Source organism: Hyla sarda, chromosome 5 (assembly GCF_029499605.1).
Source record: "Hyla sarda isolate aHylSar1 chromosome 5, aHylSar1.hap1, whole genome shotgun sequence".
In the NCBI taxonomy this organism is placed as follows: Eukaryota; Metazoa; Chordata; class Amphibia; order Anura; family Hylidae; genus Hyla; species Hyla sarda.
Window position 1 is genome coordinate 32449000 of NC_079193.1, and position 19949 is coordinate 32468948.

At 44.1% G+C, this 19949-nt stretch overlaps 2 protein-coding genes across 4 annotated transcripts in view; both read right to left on the reverse strand.

The window, feature by feature from the left end:
• The window catches only part of CUBN (cubilin), a 219464-nt gene extending 211408 nt beyond the window's left edge, over positions 1–8056 (reverse strand). Inside the window, 3 exon segments of the mRNA XM_056519174.1 lie at positions 672–767; positions 5839–5968; positions 7295–8056. Of these exon segments, the coding sequence (XP_056375149.1) occupies positions 672–767; positions 5839–5968; positions 7295–7416 (348 nt within the window). The 5' untranslated portion in view covers positions 7417–8056.
• Positions 8057–18537: 10481 nt separating this feature from the next.
• TRDMT1 (tRNA aspartic acid methyltransferase 1) overlaps positions 18538–19949 on the reverse strand; it is a 49795-nt gene continuing 48383 nt past the window's right edge. For all 3 annotated transcript variants that reach the window (XM_056519177.1, XM_056519175.1, XM_056519176.1), the window contains one exon: positions 18538–18734. In XM_056519177.1, coding sequence (XP_056375152.1) covers positions 18604–18734 — 131 coding nt within the window. In that variant the 3' untranslated portion in view covers positions 18538–18603. The remainder of the gene's footprint in view (positions 18735–19949) is intronic.

Consider the following 19949-nt stretch of genomic DNA (forward strand, 5'->3'; position numbering starts at 1 on the left):
GTCAAGGCAACGTCACTAGGCCGGGCCCGGAGCAGAGAAGAGGGCCTCCCTGTGAAAATGGACAGGCCCTGCAGCATAGATGGCCCGGACCAGCTCACCCTTCCTTCCCACCGAGGGGAGGGGAGTAGAAAACTAAAGGGGGGTCTGGATGATGACGAAGGCCGCAGTGGTCTTCAACCTGTGGACCTCCAGATGTTTCAAAACTACTACTCCCAGCATGCCCGGACAGCCGATGGCTGTCCGGGCCTGCTGGGAGTTGTAGTTTTGCAACATCTGGAGCTCCGCAGGTTGAAGACCACTGAGAAGGGATTGACAGGTGGAGAGTTCACTCGAGTATAAGCAGAGGGGGGCGTTTTCAGCACGAAAAATTTTGCTGAAAAACTCGGCTTATACTCGAGTATGTACGGTACTCAAAATTCACAACCCTTGCAGCACATTCAAATAAAAATAATTCTGGAACACTCCTTTAAGGTGTGAAGATCATTATTTTGGCTAAATTTGATCCCTAGTAAAGCTGGTGGCGCTATTGCCTAATTCTCTATGGAGAATAAATGGTAAAAAGCGGTACTGCATTTAAAGTTCTTGGAAGAATGCATTCATTAGATCACATGAAGGCATGAATACATGATAGTGATGGTATACCACAGTCAGCCATCCGCCACATACATTACCTTTGTGTTGAGTTGAGTGATTTGGTTTGTAACAGTCTGGTTGCTTCCAATAACACTGGCGCTTAATGCAGCAATTTCTTCTTTATTTTTACGTATCTGAAAATCAATAGGAATAGGATTCAGAATTTTAGAACAAAAAATATCTTCTGTGAAAAAGAAATTGGTTATGGAATCACATAATGGAAATGATTGGTAAGAGACCCCTAGATAAGGCTGGTGCTGCTTATCTCCATAGGAAACAATAATAATTGACATATAAAACCCAGAAACCCGGAAGACCTGCAATGTCCACAGTCTAATGTGTCCACCCATTTGGGCTTATTACAGTGCAAAAAAGAACTTTTGCCCCAATGCAAACTTATAATAGCCCACCCCACCCACCACGTGCAATATATTGTACTTGAGTAAGAGGTGCCTTTGGACCCCCTCAGGCAGCAGGACCCATGTGCCACTACTACCCCCTGCATCCCCTTCATAGAATTGGGACATTAAAGGTGTATTCCAGGGAAAAAAACTTTTTTTTTTTTTATATATCAACTGGCTCCAGAAAATTAAACAGATTTGTAAATTACTTCTATTAAAAAAATATTAATCCTTCCAATAATTATCAGCTGCTGAAGTTGAGTTGTTCTTTTCTGTCTGGCAACAGTGCTCTCTGCTGACATCTCTGCTTGTCTCGGGAACTGCACAGAGTAGAAGAGGTTTGCTATGGGGATTTGCTTCTAAACTGGACGGTTCCCGTGACACGTGAGCACTTAGACAGAAAAGAACAACTCAACTTCAGCAGCTCATAAGTACTGAAAGGTTTAAGATTTTTTAATAGAAGTAAATTTGCAAATCTGTTTAACTTTCTGGAGCCAGTTGGTATATTAAAAAAGTTTTTTCCTGGATAACCCCTTTAATGTCGGATATGTGGCAGAAGTGGCGATTAGGAAGGTGCTTTCCCATTGCCTTTACAGTGTACCTGTCCCTTTAAAAAGCTTTTGACATGTCGTAGAGTCATGTGTGAAACAGTGACAGGAATGGTGGCCGGGGATTGCTCTATTTTTCCAAGGTACCTGTCATATGTGGATATCAAGTTTCAGGAAGCGTTATTTCATCCAGGGAAAGCTGGGTGAGATATGGGAAATGCAGAATGAGTTAAAGGGGTACTTTGTCACTAGACATGTTATCCCCTATCCAAAGGATACTGGATAACGTTTCTGATCGCGGGGAGTCCGACCTCACAAACCCCCCCACCCCCGTGATCTCCTTGCCGGCACTGCGGCGTTACGGTCACGGAAGCCTTTTTTCATTCATGTCTATCAGAAGAGAGGGCGTGACAGTTTGTACGCATGAATAGATGGGGCGTGGCGGTTGTGTTTGCTAGTCATCCGGCACAGAGCGGAGTTTGCTTTGTGCACTGGATGATGGGGGGGGGGGGGGGCTGCAGAGATCGCGGGGGTCCCCATGCGGCCGGACCCTTGCAATTAGACATATCAGACATGTTATAGGAGATAACATTTAAGATAGGAGTGCACCTTTAAGTCCCTTGTGAGACTTGGCTTGGATTTTTATGGGATGAAAGGCAGGTTTGGTAGTGGGGCCTTTCATCCTTTTCCTTGGCCACTCCAGGTTTTCAGACTAACCCAGGTGCTGAAAACGGCTTGTCACGGGGCTTTATTACTAGGTGACAGTCAGTCTACAAGTAAGGGTCTATTCACACGGCAGAATTTCCGCTTGCAGAATTCCGCCTCAAATTATTGCCCAATAGACTTATATGGGATTCTGCACTCCCATTCACACTTCTGAATTTCCGCTTGCGTAATTCCGCAAGGGGAAATTCAGAAGTGTGAATGGGAGTGCAGAATTCAATAGAAGTCTATTGGGCATTAATTAAAGGTGGAATTCCACAAGCGGAAATTCTGCCGTGTGAATAAACCCTAAGGCTGTGGGGAACCTGCACCACTGAGGAGATTTGGTATCCGGAGGCAGCCTCAAAAAGGAGAAGCACACAGCTCTGCGCTCTCTGTGTGCACAAGACGGTACCATAGACTTACATTATAATTCTGTCTCAGTCAGGTGCACAGAGCTGGGAACAACTTTATCTTAGAACTCTGTGATAATTATATTTGGCTTTATGGTGCCCACTATTGGACCATTTTATTCATGCTAAAAGCTGATATATGAGTCTATAAAGAAAAGTGATGCAATGTTTATATCTAAACCGATGATTCCCCCCCAGCATCACCATAAGAAAGCCAACCACAGCACCACCATAACAGGGCCAACCACAGCACCACCATAACAGAGCCAACCACAGCACCACCATAACAGAGCCAACCGCAGTACCACCATAAGAGAGCCAACCACACAACCACCATAACAGAGCCAACCACAGCACCACCATAACAGAGCCAACCACAGTACCACCATAACAGAGCCAACCACACAACCACCATAACAGAGCCAACCACAGCACCACCATAACAGAGCCAACCACAGCACCACCATAACAGAGCCAACCGCAGCACCACCATTACAGAGTCAACCACAGAACCACCATAACAGAGCCAACCACAGCACCACCATAACAGGGCCAACCACAGCACCAACATAACAGAGCCAACCGCAGCACCACCATAACAGAGCCAACCACAGTACCACCATAAGAGAGCCAACCACACAACCACCATAACAGAGCCAACCACAGCACCACCATAACAGAGCCAACCACAGTACCACCATAACAGAGCCAACCACAGCACCACCATAACAGAGCCAACCACAGCACCACCATAACAGAGCCAACCACAGTACCACCATAAGAGAGCCAACCACACAACCACCATAACAGAGCCAACCACAGCACCACCATAACAGAGCCAACCACAGTACCACCATAACAGAGCCAACCACACAACCACCATAACAGAGCCAACCACAGCACCACCATAACAGAGCCAACCACAGCACCACCATAACAGAGCCAACCACAGCACCACCATAACAGAGCCAACCGCAGCACCACCATAACAGGGCCAACCACAGCACCACCATAACAGGGCCAACCACAGCACCAACATAACAGAGCCAACCACAGCACCACCATAACAGAGCCAACCACAGCACCACCATAACAGAGCCAACCACAGTACCACCATAAGAGAGCCAACCACAGCACCAACATAACAGAGCCAACCGCAGCACCACCATAACAGAGCCAACCACACAACCACCATAACAGAGCCAACCACAGCACCACCATAACAGAGCCAACCACACAACCACCATAACAGAGCCAACCACAGCACCACCATAACAGAGCCAACCGCAGCACCACCATAACAGAGCCAACCACAGTACCACCATAAGAGAGCCAACCACAGCACCACCATAACAGAGCCAACCACAGCACCACCAAGAGAGACAACCACAGCACCACCATAACAGAGCCAACCACAGTACCACCATAACAGAGCCAACCACAGTACCACCATAAGAGAGCCAACCACAGCACCACCATAACAGAGCCAACCACAGCACCACCATAACAGAGCCAACCACAGTACCACCATAAGAGAGCCAACCACAGCACCACCATAACAGAGCCAACCACAGCACCACCATAACAGAGCCAACCACAGCACCACCATAAGAGAGCCAACCACAGCACCACCATAACAGAGCCAACCGCAGCACCACCATAAAAGAGCCAACCACAGAACCACCATAAGAGAGCCAACCACAGCTCCACCATAAGAGAGCAAACCACAGCACCGCCATAACAGAGCCAACCACAGAACCACCATAACAGAGCCAACCACAGCACCACCATAACAGAGCAAACCACAGCACCGCCATAACAGAGCCAACCGCAGCACCACCATAACAGAGCCAACCGCAGCACCACCATAACAGAGCCAACCACAGAACCACCATAAGAGAGCCAACCACAGCACCACCATTAGAGAGCCAACCACAGCACCACCAAGAGAGACAACCACAGCACCACCATAAGAGAGACAACCACAGAACCACCATAAGAGAGCCGACCACAGAACCACCATAACAGGGCCAACCACAGTACTACCATAAGAGAGCAAACCACAGCACCACCATAACAGAGCCAACCGCAGCACCACCATAACAGAGCCAACCACAGCACCACCATAACAAAGCCAACCACAGCACCACCATAACAGAGCCAACCACAGCACCACCATAACAGGGCCAACCACAGCACCACCATAACAGAGCCAACCACAGCACCACCATAAGAGAGCCGACCACAGAACCACCATAACAGGGCCAACCACAGTACTACCATAAGAGAGCAAACCACAGCACCACCATAAGAGAGCCAACCACAGCACCACCAGAACAGGGCCAACCACAGCACCACCATAACAGAGCCAACCACAGCAGCACCATAGGAGAGCCAACCACAGCACCACCATAACAGAGCCAACCACAGCACCACCATAACAGAGCCAACCACAGCACCACCATAACAGAGCCAACCACAGAACCACCATAAGAGAGCCAACCACAGAACCACCATAACAGAGCCAACCACAGCACCACCATAACAGAGCCAACCACAGCACCACCAGAACAGGGCCAACCACAGCACCACCATAACGGAGCCAACCACAGAACCACCATAAGAGAGCCAACCACAGAACCACCATAACAGGGCCAACCACAGCACCACCATAACAGCGCCAACCACGGCACCACCATAACAGAGCCAACCACAGCACCACCATAACAGAGCCAACCACAGCACCACCATAACCTAGCCTACTACAGCACCACCATAACAGAGCCAACCACAGCACCACCATAACAGGGCCAACCACAGCACCACCATAACCTAGCCTACTACAGCACCACCATAAGAGAGCCAACCACAGCACCACCATAACAGAGCCAACCACAGCACCACCATAACAGAGCAAACCACAGCACCAACATAACAGAGCCAACCACGGCACCACCATAGCCTAGCCTACTACAGCACCACCATAACAGAGCAAACCACAGCACCACCAGAACAGCGCCAACCACGGCACCACCATAGCCTAGCCTACTACAGCACCCCAATATATAATAAACATATAAAATGCAGCATTCACAGATCCCATAATATCCATTAATAATAAAGGAGATATTATAGTGTTACCTGGGACAGGAGTTCTGTCAGATCATCATCATTCATTTTAATCTTCCCATAGGAACTGGTTTTGAATTCAATATTTTTACTTTGGCTGACCGTAAATATTAAATTTCCATTTTCAGAAGACATTCGAGGCCTATGACAGAAAAAAAAACATATCTATAATACATCACTCCACTGTGTCATAATCCCACAGAGAATATCAATGATCATCACATTAAACATTTTATTATTTCACATGAATCTTTAATACGACTCAACAAATACAGATCAATGATCAATAGAGGAGCTGTCAGTACAGAAATCCTGAATGATAGTGTATGGCTACTGGGTTTGAAGGGGTTATCCAGGAAAAAACGTTTTTTTTATATATCAACTGGCTCCAGAAAGTTAAACAGATTTGTAAATTACTTCTATTAAAAAAAAATCTTAATCCTTTCAGTACTTATGAGCTGCTGAAGTTGAGTTGTTCTTTTCTGTCTAAGTGCTCTCTGATGACACCTGTCTCGGGAACTGTCCAGAGTAGAAGCAAATCCCCATAGCAAACCTCTTCTAATCCGTGCAGTTCCCGAGACAAGCAGAGGTGTCAGCAGAGAGCACTGTTGCCAGACAGAAAAGAACAACTCAACTTCAGCAGCTGATAATTACTGGAAGGATTAAAAAAAATTTAATAGAAGTAATTTACAAATCTGTTTAACTGTCTGTTGATATATTTTTTATATATTTGTTTGGCACTAATGATTTGTATGAGCATAAAAGCCCTCATAGGTTTGTGCATCACTATGCTTGAAAAAGGCTCCAGGAGGAGCTGAAACGTTGTAATGCTGACATGAGATATTAAATCACTTATTTTGTTGGAGTGCTGCGCCTGTATCTGGTTTTTTTATATATATATATATATATATATATATATATATATATATATATATCAACTGATTCCGGACAGTTAAAACAGATTTGTAAATTACTTCTATTAAAAAATCTTAATCCTTCCAATAATAACTACAAATCCCAGCAAACCTCTTTCAGCTTTTTTCCCCTGGAATATCCCTTTAAGATAACTGCGCTGAAGTATCCCTGCAAGCTGAAAGAGGTTTGCTGGGATTTGTAGTTCCACCATACCTTTATTTAAAGGGTCAGAACAGCATATGTGTATGTGTGTGTATATATATATATATATATATATATATAATTTATTTATTCATTTTTTTCTTCAATCAGAAATGGCTGATAACAGAGAACAATAGATGTTCTTCTTCTGCATAAGACATGTACAGAAGAGTTTTAGGTGTAGGGCAGTGTTTCTCAACCAGGGTGCCCCCAGCTGTTGCAAAACTACATCTCCCAGCATGCCCGGACAGCCTTCGGCTGTCCGGGCATGCTGGGAGATGTAGTTTTGCAACAGCTGGAGGCACCATGGTTGGGAAACACTGGTGTAGGGTTACTGATCTCCATCACTTACTGGTCAGTGTTTGCATCTCTTTTCTGTCTGGTTTTCACAGGTTCTCCCAGTTGACATATTAGTCCAGAAAGTATAAATAATGCCGCTATAAGGTGCCTGGGGATCTGGCCTGGAGACAGCATGGTCCTGCTCGCTCCCTCCAGGCAGAGTTGTTTAGGCAGAAGACGTCTTGGAGGTTTATAGAGATCTGCACTTTGGCCTCTTGGATGTGTTCATTCCCACGAATACAGCAGAAAATAGTTAACGCAGCTTCATTCATATTAATTGTTCACCTCGGGTAATGGAAGGGGACAAAGGGCTGACTAGGTACATTCCAAACCCCTAAGAAGGTTCCATGGCGGCTATCCATAAGTGCTATATGACCTTTGCAACACATGAAGACTCACAGGAACTGTACTGACAGGTCATAAAATGTATTGAAAGTGTTAGGGAAATATGGATGTCATTCATTTATAAAACACTACATGTTCTACTATTTATTACAGAGCAAACATACCTGTCGTACAGAAGTAAGGACACCTATTTCTGCATGGTCTAGTTATAAGGGATGTGGGTACGTAGACGACCATAACAGGATAAAGTTGGCGTATTCACGCTTTATTGGGTGCATTTTGTAAGGGTCCACACAAGAGTCATCTATTTAATAGTGATAAGTAACAGTACAGCAAATTGTCTCTGCTGGAGGCTTTTATAGTCTTTAATAGCTAAGTACCCAGTTTTGTCCAGTCTTTCTACCTAAACCTTGTGGGAGAAGAAAAGTAACAATGAGGCTCTCGTTCCCATATCCCGTCCTTACAGCCTGTCCTCATATCCAGTCCTCATATCCCAAACTTATAGCCCGACCTCATATCCTGAACTCATATCCTGTCCTCATATCCTGAACTCATATCCCGTCCTCATATCCCGTCCTCATTTCCCAAACGTATAGCCCGTCCTCATATCCTGAACTCATATCCCGTCCTCATATCCCGTCCTCATTTCCCAAACTCATAGCCCGACCTCATATCCTGAACTCATATCCCGTCCTCATATCCCATTCTCATATCCCGACCTCATATCCCGACCTCATATGCTGTCCTCATATCCCAACCTCATATCCTGTCCTCATATCCCGACCTCATATCCCGAACTCATATCCTGTCCTCATATCTATCCTCATATCCCGAACTCATATGCTGTCCTCATATCCCGTCCTTATATCCAGAACTCATATCCCGAACTCATATCTCGTCCTCATATCCAGAACTCATATCCCGTCCTCATATCCCGAACTCATATCCCGTCCTCATATCCCGAACTCATATCCCGTCCTCATATCCCAAACTCATATCCCTTCCTCATATCCCGTCCTCATATCCCATTCTCATATCTCGTCCAGGGGCGGATCCAGACTCTAGTCTCGGAGGGGCACTATTAGGGTATTTTTGTGTTGGCGGACAGAAAATAAGGTGTTGCTTACGAAACTTACAATATTATTAAATGTATCATACAGTCCTAACCTTGTTTAAGACTCTTAGGCCATGTTCACACGTCGGAATTTCCACTTCAGAATTACAGGTGACGTCTTCTCTATAGTGAGGAGAATACACAATATCAGTGACTACAGGTGACGTCTTCTCTATAGTGAGAATACACAATATCAGTGATTACAGGTGATGTCTTCTCTATAGTGAGCAGAATACACAATGATATCAATGATTACAGGTGATATCTTCTCTATAGTGAGGAGAATACACAATGATATCAGTGACCATAGGTGACGTCTTCTCTATAGTGAGGAGAATACACAATATCAGTGATTACAGGTGACGTCTTCTCTATAGTGAGGAGAATACACAATGATATCAGTGACTACAGGTGACGTCTTCTCTATAGTGAAGAGAATACACAATATCAGTGACTACAGGTGACGTTTTCTTTATAGTGAGGAGAATACACAATATCAGTGACTACAGGTGACGTCTTTCCTTATCTAATTCAGCTGGTACATACCGCCGGGTCCAGCTAAATCTTCTCTCTGCAGAACTTGACGCCCAGATGACTCCTCACTATGTCAGCAGATTTGGATTCTATATATGAAAACAATACTTATAATAATACTGACAAACACCATATCCTTTTAATATAATACTGGCACACACCCTCGGAATATAATTCTGACACACTGTACCCTCTGAATATAATACCGCCACACACCGTATCCTCTAAATATAATTGTACTACACACTGTACCCTCTGAATTTAAAACTGCAACACACTACACCCTCTGAATATAATACTACCACACACTACACCCTCTGAATATAATACTACCACACACTACACCCTCTGAATATAATACTACCACACACTACACCCTCTGAATATAATACTACCACACACTACACCCTCTGAATATAATACTACCACACACTACACCCTCTGAATATAATACTACCACACACTACACCCTCTGAATATAATACTACCACACACTACACCCTCTGAATATAATACTACCACACACTACACCCTCTGAATATAATACTACCACACACTACACCCTCTGAATATAATACTACCACACACTACACCCTCTGAATATAATACTACCACACACTACACCCTCTGAATATAATACTACCACACACTACACCCTCTGAATATAATACTACCACACACTACACCCTCTGAATATAATACTACCACACACTACACCCTCTGAATATAATACTACCACACACTACACCCTCTGAATATAATACTACCACACACTACACCCTCTGAATATAATACTACCACACACTACACCCTCTGAATATACTACCACACACTGAGCCCTCTGAATATAATACTACCACACACTGCACTCTCTGAATATAATACTACCACACACTACACCCTCTGAATATAATACTACCACACACTGCACCCTTTGAATATAATACTACCACATACTGCGTCCTATAAATATAATGTTACCACACACTGTATCCTCTGAATATAATACTGTCAAACACCGTACCCTCTAAATATACTACCACCCACTGCGCTCTCTGATTATAACCTTACCATGCAGTGCAACCTCTGAATACAATATCATAACGTATTTTGGCCCAAAAAAATCGTCCCAACCACCCCGTTAAAAAACCACCCCAGAAATTCCTTATAATATACACCATACCTCTGAAATGCAAAATACTCTGTGCCCTTCACATATAGCAATAATGCCCCATCCTGTGCCCCCAACATATAATTGCCCCGTTGTCCCCCCTGGATCATATTTATCCTTATATCCCGACCTCATATACTGTCCTTATAACCTGTCCAAAGGCTGTCCAGGTATGCTGGAAGTTGTAGTTTTGCAACAGCTGGAGGCACCCTGTTTGGAAAGGGGTACTGGTAGTCAGATCTACAGTGATCAGTAGGGGGCAGTTATCGCAGTTTTGGATACCCCTGGCTTATTGCACTGAATATGTCTATATGACTATACACAGCAGTTCATGCTTCACCACGTGAAAGTGTCATAAAGTATTATTACAATTCTCTATTGGAATTCTTTATTGCCTATAGTTTTTTCTCCCCTGGAATACTAATCACATAGTGTTCCCTCACGAGCAGTTTTTTTGTCCTTATTGACCTCTATGTTATCTATATCAGTAAGCATTCGCATTTTACGATCGGAATAATAGTCTACAAATTCTATGTCGCCTGTTCACACAGCACCTAAGCAGGTTTACAGAGGCCCCTGGTTATAACATGTGGTTGGGGATTGTTTTAAATAATTTTGGAAAAAAGAAAATGTGTAAAAATGACTGTTTAGTGCCAAATAATACTGCACAAAATCAACCAAATAGCTATAATACAAACATGAGGTAAAATATATAAAATCACTATGGGGGAGATTTATCAAAACCTGTGCAAAGGAAAAGTTGCCCAGTTGCCCATAGCAACCAATCAGATCGCTTCTTTCATTTTTAACAAGGCCTCTGAAAAATGAAAGAAGCGATCTGATTGGTTGCTATGGGCAACTAAGCAACTTTTCCTTTGCACAGGTTTTGATAAATCTCTCCCTATATGAATGCATGACATACTTAAAGGGGTTATCCACCATAAGGTGACGCCAGACCTGCCAGTCAGAAATGGACATGCTTAAGAAGGATCTGTGCTTGTCTTGGGGATAAATGGATATGTTGTGAGTCCACCATAACGCTGCTGCTTTCTTTTTGTGAAATGGCCTGTTGGAGTTCCCTCCATCCAACTTCAAGTACCATGATCCCTTGTTTGTAAATATTTGGTCACTTTTCTCCCTCCCAGACATCAGCCACCGCACTCATTTCAGCACAGCTGAGCTCCCTTGCATGCTGGGATGTGCTCAAAACTACAATTCCCTGCAGCTCTGTGGAGAATGATCTCCCTCCCACCCAACAGTTGCTCCACCCACTGAAGCAGACAGGCTCCCTTTCAACACCTGACTAGTGATGTACTGTCTCCGGGCGCACTGCAACATGTGAAAAGCTGAGACAATACGCATTTTGTATTCTGCTAAAAATGAACATCGGGGCAAAGATCACATAAGAATTGGATAGGGGGTAAGATGTCTAAGGGCGAAGAACCCCTTTAAGTAAAAACATTATACAATTACAGCAAAAAGAACAAGGGTGCCTCGGCACTGCTGTGTCTGACCACGGGTGCACTCTTAAAGAAGGTAGGATAACTGCTGGGGCAAATACGGTGGTGCTCTGACTTAAATAAAATGTAGCAAATCACAATCCAAGAGAAGAAAGAATCAGTCGGCGACTCACCATTCAGTTGCTTCACGGTTCTTCTTTTATTGAAGGAACATACTCACATACATAGAAAGGGGAGAGAAGGACAACAAACAGGTGCGGGGGGTACTGCTCAACAGGCGACGGGATCCGTTTCACACGGAATCGTGCTTCTTCTGACCGTGAAGCAACTGAATGGTGAGTCGCCGACTGATTCTTTCTTCTCTTGGATTATACAATTACACTTAAAGGAGAATTCCAGAATATAAAAATTGTCCCCCATACTGCCGACAGTAAAAAAATAAAGATGTACATACCTTACTCCGCTCCCCCGGGGCCTCAGGTAACCATCTCCAGTCTCCATAGTGATCCTCTTCCTGGTTGCCGGTGGTCGGAGAATCATACTGCGCTCAGCCAATCACCGGCCACAGTGAAGTCCCGACTCGGCCGGCGATAGGCTGAGCGGCAGTGTGAGAAAAATTCAAGACACACAATTCTTCACTACACCGGCACCTGCTGCCGGGGCCGAAAACGTCACACTGCCGCTCAGCCTATCGCCAGCCGAGTCTGGACTTTACTGCGGCCGGTGATTGGCGTGAAGTATGATTCATCCAACCACCGGCAACCAGGAAAAGGATTGCGGCGGCGAACGGAGCGGGTTACCGGAGGCACCGGGGGGAGTGAAGGAAGGTATGTACCTCTTTATTTTTCTATTGCCGGCAGTATGGGGGACAATTTTTATATTCTGGAGTTCTCCTTTAACTGTATTGTAAAACATTTTCCACAACAAAAATCACTGAGTCAGGTTTTTCCTGTATTCTGCACAAATCAGAGACCTTGGAGACGGTTCACACTGTCTATAAAACTGAGGAATCATTACAGCACGACTGCTCACTAGTAAAACTCACTAGTAAAATTCTAACTAATAGTTTAAAGGGCCTCGTCACTAGGAAAACATCATTTGCCCTTTTATTGGGCATTGAACCATGAAGGATACCAATTAACTCAACACCTTAACTCTCAGTGCGGCCACACAGCCAGGGTAATACAAAGAATTATATCTAGGCACTTCTTTGGCCCCTAGGAACAACCTTTAAAGGGGTACTCCCGTGGAAAACTTTTTTTTTTTTTTTTTTTAATCAACTGGTGCCAGAAAGTTAAACAGATTTGTAAATTACTTCTATTAAAAAATCTTTATCCTTCCAGTACTTTTTAGGGTCTGTATACTACAGAGGAAATGGTTTTCTTTTTGGAACACAGAGCTCTCTGCTGACATCATGACCACAGTGCTCTCTGCTGACATCTCTGTCCATTTTAGGAACTGTCCAGAGCAGCATATGTTTGCTATGGGGATTTTCTCCTACTCTGGACAGTTCTTAAAATGGACAGAGATGTCAGCAGAGAGCACTGTGATCGTGATATCAGCAGAGAGCTCTGTGTTCCAAAAAGAAAAGAATTTCCTCTGTAGTATTCAGCAGCTAATAAGTACTGAAAGGATTAAGATTTTTTCATAGAAGTAATTTACAAATCTGTTTAACTATCTGGCGCCAGTTGATAAAAAAAAAAAAGTTTTCCACGGGAGTCTCCCTTTAAGACTAGATAAAAGGGCTCATGAATGAGGAATTTATGTATATCCACCTATTCCAGAACAACCTTCTTTTATGGCTGGCGTTTTAAAGGGGTACTCCACTGCTCAGCGTTTGGAACAAACGGTTTTGAACGCTGTAGCCGGAAGCTAGTGATGTCATAGCCCCGCCCCTCATGATGTCATCACGGCCCCTTCCATAGACTTGCATTGAGGGGGCGGGGCGTGACGTCATGATGGGGCAGGGCTATGACGTCACGAGCCCCCAGCTCCAGCGTTCGGAACAGTTTGCTCCAAACGCTGAGCAGTGGAGTACCCCTTTAAGGATACATTCACAAATACAGGATCCTGCGCAGATTTGATGCACAGGATTTGTAACTGCCGATTAGAAGCTGTGCTCCGTCATTTATTTTACATTGTAATCTGCAGCAGAAAATCCTCTGCGTACGTGTGAACTTACCCTAAACTCGATGGATGTTTTCATTCCCGGGCCCTCATTGTTGAATGGCTACACAAACTGATTTTCTGGAGGACCCAAGTGTGTAATACTTCATTTCTCCTGAGGGGGCACTGTAGGAAATTAAACACTTGTTATCAGACTAACCCACAGATAACAGCTGATCACTATGATCAGCAGTTAGTTGTGAAACCTTCTATTTATAAATTGGTTATACAGTACATGGCTCAACTAGATTTGACTAAAGTTGAAGAGAAATTGAGCCATTTGGAGGATTGTAAATTCTAAAACTTGTACATATTGAAGTACAGACGTGTGTCTCAATCATATATATCAATTAATCTCAATAACTTTTACAGAGAAAGGCCATCCATAGGCAGATATCTCACCAATGACAGGGGCAATAAAATGTCTGTCTTCAGGGCCACAATCAGTTATTCGGGCCCAATACACACAAATGGTCAGGGGCTATGAACTGCCTCCTATAACCTCCATCTAATACCCTGGTCTTCAAACTGTGGTCCTCCCAGCAGGCCTGGTGTTGTAGTTTTGGGACAGCTGGAGGTCCGCAGTTTGAAGATCACTGTTCTACTGTGGTGGACAAGTGGGGAAGACTTTTATATGCCCTTTTTAAGGGGAATTTATATCTGGACGTTTATGGCATTTCTATGGAATATGCAATAAATAGCTTATAGATGTAGGTTGTTCCTTTTGGACCCGTTCCCATCTAGACATCAAGATTTTCCCCCTCTGGGCTGGTTGCTTTTTTAGCTAGTCAACATAAAGGCCATGGGCTTTAAAGGGGTTATGCAGGAATCTAAATTTCTTTCAAAGACCGCTCCCTGTCTGTCTCCATTTTGGGTGTGGTATTACAACTTGGCTCCATTCACTTCAATGGAACTGAGCTGCAGAACCACACCCAACCTGGAGACAGACAGGGCAGTCTTTGAAAGAAATTATCTCTGTTTTTCAATTGCTGGATAACCCCTTTAATGGAAATTAAGTAAAGAGCGTAGAATAATGAGTATCTATATATCGGGAGTTACAGAAAAGTGTAGATTGTGGCGCTATACTGTTTACATCATTCCCATTAACATCAATATGAGGTTCGCAAACTGCATACAATAGCTGTCTTGGCTGTTTTTCAGCTTTCCAGTCACCTGTGGGGGCCACAACCAAGATGTTTCAATTGGGGGGTCCTTAATCTTGAGATAGGCGATGGGACTCACATCTTTCAGACATTTATACCGTATCGTGTGAATGTCATACGTGTCCAGATTTGTGCAGAATACAGGAAAAGGCTGAACCCATACACACGAAAGCTCTACAGGGAACATGACTTAGCTCTATGAGGACTAAAAGGATTGGGCAGCTGAAATCCAACATGCCTGATCTTTCTCTAAACAGATATTATTTGTTTGGGAAAAGTCATGAAGCTCTCAGCACATTTTCACTTACGGGAAAGAAAGTGCACCATGTTAGGAACCAAGTTCACCCATTGTTACCCATTAAATGGAACTATTGAGAATCTCCCATGCAAAGACTACTAGGAAAAAGGTTGGTGCTAGATGACAAGGGAGTCTGGGCCCCTGACAACAATATCATCTATACAGTCCCAATGGGCGTTGAACATAACTGGTCCCAATCCTTTTTCTCCTAAATATAAGGTGGCCAGCTTATCCAAGACCTATACACGTACATGGTTAAATATCATCGAACCAAAGTGTAACGTCTGGCTCTGGCCGTACACGAAGAGCTAAATGACTCTAGCTGGGCTGGAGCTGCTTGGAGCTCATCTGTGTCGTCTGGGTGTGGTTCAGCTCTGCTACCTATCAGGAAGGTGTATCCCTGATCACTTTTTCTATATAAGCTAGGAGCAGTGATCAGTTCACTGTCTGTGACAGGTTTTACCTTAGCTGACACCTCCTGCTTATTGGATACTTGCTTGTCTATTGATCTTTGGCTTTCCCCTTGACTCTTCACTTGCACTGCGTTCCTGTACTCCACTATCTCCTGGTACCGACCTTGGCTAGACTGACATTGATTTGGCCTTGTGTGTGTGTCTTAGTGTATCTATGTTAGTTTGTGTGCCTCCAGCTGTTCCACAACTCCATCTGTTTTGTATTTTATTATTTTGACAATGTTGCCCCAGCACTTAGCAGGTAGGGTTTGTCATCGTGGTTGTCAATTCGTCACTTAGGGCAGATAGGTAGGGACAGTGGCTGTGGGTGAGTTAGGACTTCACTGTTCCCTTCCCATACATGACAACAAGTTTCCAGAATCCTTATCCTTTTTTGGATAATCCAGTTGGATCAGTGAGCACTAGGGGAGGAATAAAGTGATATTTAGGAATTGTGTATAAAACCTTTCTCCAAAATAAACAGCGTCTTTCATAACCTAGCATAAGAGTGCAGTCAGACTTTTATCCCTGTAATTCCAAATCTCCAAGGGATTTGTTCTAATCGTGTACTCTCTTTGATCAAGGCTATAATCATACCCGCAGACTGAAATCTCCCCCTTGTAATCTCGTAATTAGATTGTCTTCACACTCGTACAAGAACGCCTTGGAATCTCTTTAAAAGTCTCATATATCTGTCTTAGACTTTTTCACATATAACATAATAATCATTAGTCAAAATTCATTAAAAGCACATTCATTAATTAACATTTGGAATTATAGAAGCTTTTATTATTAGCGTAGGGATATGATAATCCTGTTCTTCATTGAGCCTCCAAAATGCAAGTCACTGTTCCGATTCTGAACCTTGTTAATTCGAACATCTTTAAAGGGGTACTCCGCCCCTAGACCCTGAATCCGTGTAGTTGACTAGGATGGTGATGGTGTGCCCAAACCATCGTCGAGGGTAAAACATATAGGGGGCATACCCAAAAAGGTGAAGCGTGAGAAAAGGGGAGGGAGGGTCACAAGAACGAGACCTGCAATGATAGTGGAGAGCCCTTCCCACAAACACAGGCTGACAATCAGCCTTAACTATCTGGAGAGCAGCAGGCCGTATTTGGTGAGCCTACACCGCTTCCCACAAGACAGCTGTCACGCCCCCTCCCATAGGCTTGCATTGAGGGGGCAGATTTGACATGTGTGTCCTTCATATAAGGATATACTGGCTAATGTCTCAATTTTACATCAGTTTTGAGGGTTAGCTTATGCCATTGTTTACATCTACCACAGTTGTGAAACCACATTGTGATCCATAGGGGCAGGTCCTCCACTCCAACGTAGGTGCACAACTGCACTTGGGGTAGAGCACCTTGTATCACCTTAGATCATGTCAATGTAATTGTTTGTTTAAAGTCAGCCATGTTTAACGCATCCACATACACATTTATCTGGTGTCAGGATGCCATTGTGGTACTTGTAACCGTTTGCAGGCATCCTCCATTGTATGCAATTCTTGCTGAGGATATCGCCCTTAGCAACGGTGTACAAGTGCAGGACCTCCGCCCCAGCAAAGGTGCACAACTGCACTTGGGGTCGAGAGTTTCCTGCTATAACCACGTTCATGTAAATATAAGCCGTTTTCTTTGTTTAGGCTTATACTAATGCACCCTTTTATCTTGCTGGGTAGCATTAGGTTTCACCTGTGAGGCCGGCTATAAATGAACTAACCAGGGTGGGGCTTGTAGCCTGTCTCCCCCCTCCCATTGTAGCCTGTCTCCCCCCTCCCATTGTAGCCTGTCTCCCCCCTCCCATTGTATGTGTGCTGAGCCCACACTGGAGGTAAGTGAGGAGCAATCTGCAAGTCGGGCCTATGGCTGCCGTAATTTGGTTCCTGGTTTTACTTATCTGGCCAGGTAGGTTAGTTGATAGGACCCGCACCATTTGAGAAACCTTGGCGTGGTGTGCGGGCTCAAGTGTGTCCTTCATATAAGGATATACTGGCTGATATCTCAGTTTTACATCAGTTTTGAGGGTTAGCTAATGTCATTGTTTACATCTACCACAGGAGTGAAACCATATTGTGATCCATAGGTGCAGGTCCACTCCAACGTAGGTGCACAACTGCACTTGGGGTTGAGCACCTTGTATCACCTTAGATCACATCAATGCAAGTGTTTGGGCAGATTTGACACTACAATTCCTTGCATAAAATGTAACAGACCAGTGTTTCCTAACCAGGGTGCCTCCAGCTGTTGCAAAACTACAACTCTCAGCATGCCCGGACAGCCTTTGGCTGTACTGGCATGCTGGGAGTTATAGTTTAGCAACAGCTGGAGGCACCCTGGCTGGGAAACACTGTAATACAGTAGAAACAATGTTATTTTTGATTCACTGTAGCAGTGGGCCCCTGTACATCTGATATATTGTAGATTTTCTTATGGGTAGCCAGGCCGATATTGGAGTGACTATACACTGGGCCAGCAGCGAGACAAAGAAGGTTCAGCGAAAGTAAATAGAAACTCTCAATAAAGAACGTGAACATAAAAATAAAACAGAAACTTTATTGTATAATTTATGAAATGTTAAGCAAAATGTTTTCCCAGTATAAAATCTTTGCGCCTATGAAGTTACCCTGTGTCGCGCCGCGGGGGCCTGCAGCATAAGTGCTATGAGTTTGGCTACAATGTGTACATTCAGACTGTTCCCCAGGAGACGGTATCGTTGCTTCGTTGTTATCTTATCGGGAAAACCTAAAAAAAATAAAAAAGAAAGAAGATGGCAGATAAATACCGTATGATTCTTAAAGTGAAAACATATAAACAGCATAAATACAATAATGGAACACTCCAGGAAAAAGGACGCTCCAAAAGGACGACAGTAGTGCAAGTGGGAGCCCTGGGAGTTTAAACCAGACATGGACCATTCATAAAAACAGTGACAGACTAAACCAGACATGGACGGGTCATATAGACAGTAACTGACTAAACCAGACATGGGTGGGTCATATAGACAGTAACTGACTAAACCAGACATGGACGGGTCATATAGACAGTGACTGACTAAACCAGACATGGACGGGTCATATAGACAGTGACTGACTAAACCAGACATGGACGGGTCATATAGACAGTAACTGACTAAACCAGACATGGACGGGTCATATAGACAGTAACTGACTAAACCAGACATGGACGGGTCATATAGACAGTAACTGACTAAACCAGACATGGGTGGGTCATATAGACAGTAACTGACTAAACCAGACATGGACCGTTCATAAAAACAGTGACTGACTAAACCAGACATGGACGGGTCATATAGACAGTAACTGACTAAACCAGACATGGACGGGTCATATAGACAGTAACTGACTAAACCAGACATGGACGGGTCATATAGACAGTAACTGACTAAACCAGACATGGACGGGTCATATAGACAGTGACTGACTAAACCAGACATGGACCGTTCATAAAAACAGTGACTGACTAAACCAGACATGGACGGGTCATATAGACAGTAACTGACTAAACCAGACATGGACGGGTCATATAGACAGTAACTGACTAAACCAGACATGGACCGTTCATAAAAACAGTGACTGACTAAACCAGACATGGACGGGTCATATAGACAGTAACTGACTAAACCAGACATGGACGGGTCATATAGACAGTAACTGACTAAACCAGACATGGACGGGTCATATAGACAGTAACTGACTAAACCAGACATGGACGGGTCATATAGACAGTAACTGACTAAACCAGACATGGACGGGTCATATAGACAGTAACTGACTAAACCAGACATGGACGGGTCATATAGACAGTGACTGACTAAACCAGACATGGATGGGTCATATAGACAGTGACTGACTAAACCAGACATGGACGGGTCATATAGACAGTGACTGACTAAACCAGACATGGACGGGTCATATAGACAGTAACTGACTAAACCAG